The following is a 2,500-nucleotide window of genomic DNA, read 5'->3' on the forward strand; positions in this document are numbered from 1 at the left end:
ACGTCCTAAGTCGCTTGGCCAACGTCCTACTAGTCAATTCGCCAACGTCTAAATAAAAGTTTACACTTGTGTGTGTTGTCATTTATTTGAATATCATGTGAATATCTTCACATGAATACAACTTGAACAACATCCGTGACATGAAAAACAGTGAGGCAACCAAGCAATTCATGCTTCCAGACACTAGTACTTGTGTGGTGGACCATAATAAAGGACTGTCGAAAGACTCGGTCACTGATTATGTAACAAAAACTGATGAGAAATCCGTACCAATCTCCTGCGATAGAGCAAGGGCTGAGGCACGGTACATGCTCCCCGGAACAGAGAACCATCCAGGATTAATTCCTTACAAGGAAACGTCGAGCTTGTTTCAGAAAGACAAGGTAATTAGAAAGTGTATGGTGCATTATTTAAATAAGAACGTACCGAGCTCGTCTGGGTTGAGAAAGTGTTTATCTCTTGCTTTTGGAAAATATTAGATCTCTATACATAGACTGCAACTCAGACGTAACAATCTTCGAGAGTAGGATATTCTAATCGTCATTTTTATCTTATCATCCGCAGAACTGCTAAACACAAAAAAGACTTGTCATTTCTATTGTGTATTCAAGATCAATCTGCTTCTACGCATTCGACAAAATTGAACCAACAAAATGAGAATTATTGTCTATCAAGAGAAGAGCTATTGATATCAGGAGACATCGAATCGAGCCCAGGCCCTGTTGCTCATGGAACGTGTATACATAAAGCACACACAATACTGAGAATTCCTTCTATAGCACTGTTATAGGCTCGAATAGCTCAAAAAGGATTGAAGTCACTAGAAAGTACCTCAGATGGTTCATGCTTTTTTTCTTCTGTTTTTCACCAGTTATACAATGATCCTTCCTATCACATGAATGTGCATGCTGCTGGAGTTGAATCCATCAGAAACAACCGTCAAAAATTATTGGACCCATTACAGTGCAATTGTGATTTGTTGTCACAGCAACATACATGGTGTGATGCACTTATTGTGCAAGCAGTTTGCAATGTATTATATGTTACTATACGTATAAATGAATCCATTGAGGGGTGGGCACCAGTAACTGTTATTAGTCCTATAAGCCGACAACAGGGAACTACTGTGAACATTGGACATCTAGACAGCACTTCAGCACTTCAGTCAGATTATTATAATGACAGAATTTCAGGTTATGAAATCAGGGGTGTTACCAATTTACCGTTGTTGACTGCCCGGTCACAAGTCAACAACGGTCGTGTTGCCAGCGCGCGGTCAAATTCAAATGGACCAATCAGAGTTGAGGCTGAAACCATCTTGCGAGTTTCCGTTGTTGACTGCCCGGTCACAAGCCTCTGAGGAAAGCCGAAGAGGTGAATTTTAAGGCAAAGTTTTCGTTCGTCACGAGTCTTTCGGCCGCCGAAACACACGTATTTGGAGTGAAATTTATTGGGCTTTATGGAACTGTTGTTTTTATTGCGATTCGGGACTTTTCCTGTTGAGGTAGGAAAACTTTATTTCAAATGAGATAGTTATTTACACAATTTTTTTACGATCGGTGATTTTCCCATACAATTCTCTATTTACACAAACTGTCGCATACACCACGTATTTTCAGCTTGGGGAGCCTGTGATCGCGGGAACTTTCATATCCACGAGTAACGACAGTGGCACTTTGATTTATATGAAGGTGTCAAACACTTTGAAGTCTCGGTCTCGCAATCTGAAAAGTCAAAATGTCTCGGGCTCGCAAAGAAAAACGCTGGTCTCGTCGTCTCGCAAAGTCTCGCATTTACCATACGCCACCCATATAATACTCCTCAATAAAATTTAGTGAGCACTTTCTTTGAAAGCAAGCTGAAAATGCTATAACAGCCCATAGCCCAAGTTTTTGTACTTGACTGGCGAACACTACTATCAAGGAACGTAATGTAAATAAGAGTATATAAAAGAATTAAGGGAAATAAGAATACCTGTTAGGCGTGCCGTCTTCCTTAATTCCAGGAAGAATCTGTGGAGTCAATGAAAGAGTTCCTCGGATTTCAAAGCTCTTTAGATAAAGGTGCAACGTCACTCGAAACAGATGTCTTTCCTGTTTTTCATGGTCAACCAATCGTAAAGAAATGGCAATTAGGAAATGAAGGTTTGCAAAGATTGCATCTTAAATTGTTTTTCATTAAAATAGGAAGTTATTTATTCCTCTTAATATAGTATGCAAACTCAACAGCTCTATTGGCTAATTGCAAATGTTTTGTTCAATAATTAACGGATATACTGTGTTACACTGAAGATGCGCAACAGGACAAAACAAGGATGTATAGAATATGTACAGAAACGTAGCTAATTAAAATAAACTAAATAATTAAATTGTTTTCAGTACCAAGACTATAGTGGAAATAAAGATGACACATTCGGGATTTGAAACTATTCAGTAAAAAGGAAAAACACCTAAAGTACCAACGGTACCTAAATTCAACCTCTTTTTTCATTCACATCTTA

General features: G+C 38.7%; 1 protein-coding gene across 1 annotated transcript in view; it reads right to left on the reverse strand.

The window, feature by feature from the left end:
* The window catches only part of LOC138001146 (cubilin-like), a 43,652-nt gene extending 41,627 nt beyond the window's left edge, over positions 1 to 2,025 (reverse strand). The window contains exons 1-2 of the mRNA XM_068847808.1: positions 1,975 to 2,025; positions 832 to 911 (exon numbers count right to left, since the gene is read on the reverse strand). Of these exons, the coding sequence (XP_068703909.1) occupies positions 832 to 845 (14 nt within the window). The 5' untranslated portion in view covers positions 846 to 911; positions 1,975 to 2,025. The remainder of the gene's footprint in view (positions 1 to 831; positions 912 to 1,974) is intronic.
* Between the last annotated feature and the right edge of the window lie 475 nt (positions 2,026 to 2,500).

This window comes from Montipora foliosa, chromosome 4 (genome assembly GCF_036669935.1).
Source record: "Montipora foliosa isolate CH-2021 chromosome 4, ASM3666993v2, whole genome shotgun sequence".
Lineage (NCBI taxonomy): Eukaryota > Metazoa > Cnidaria > Anthozoa > Scleractinia > Acroporidae > Montipora > Montipora foliosa.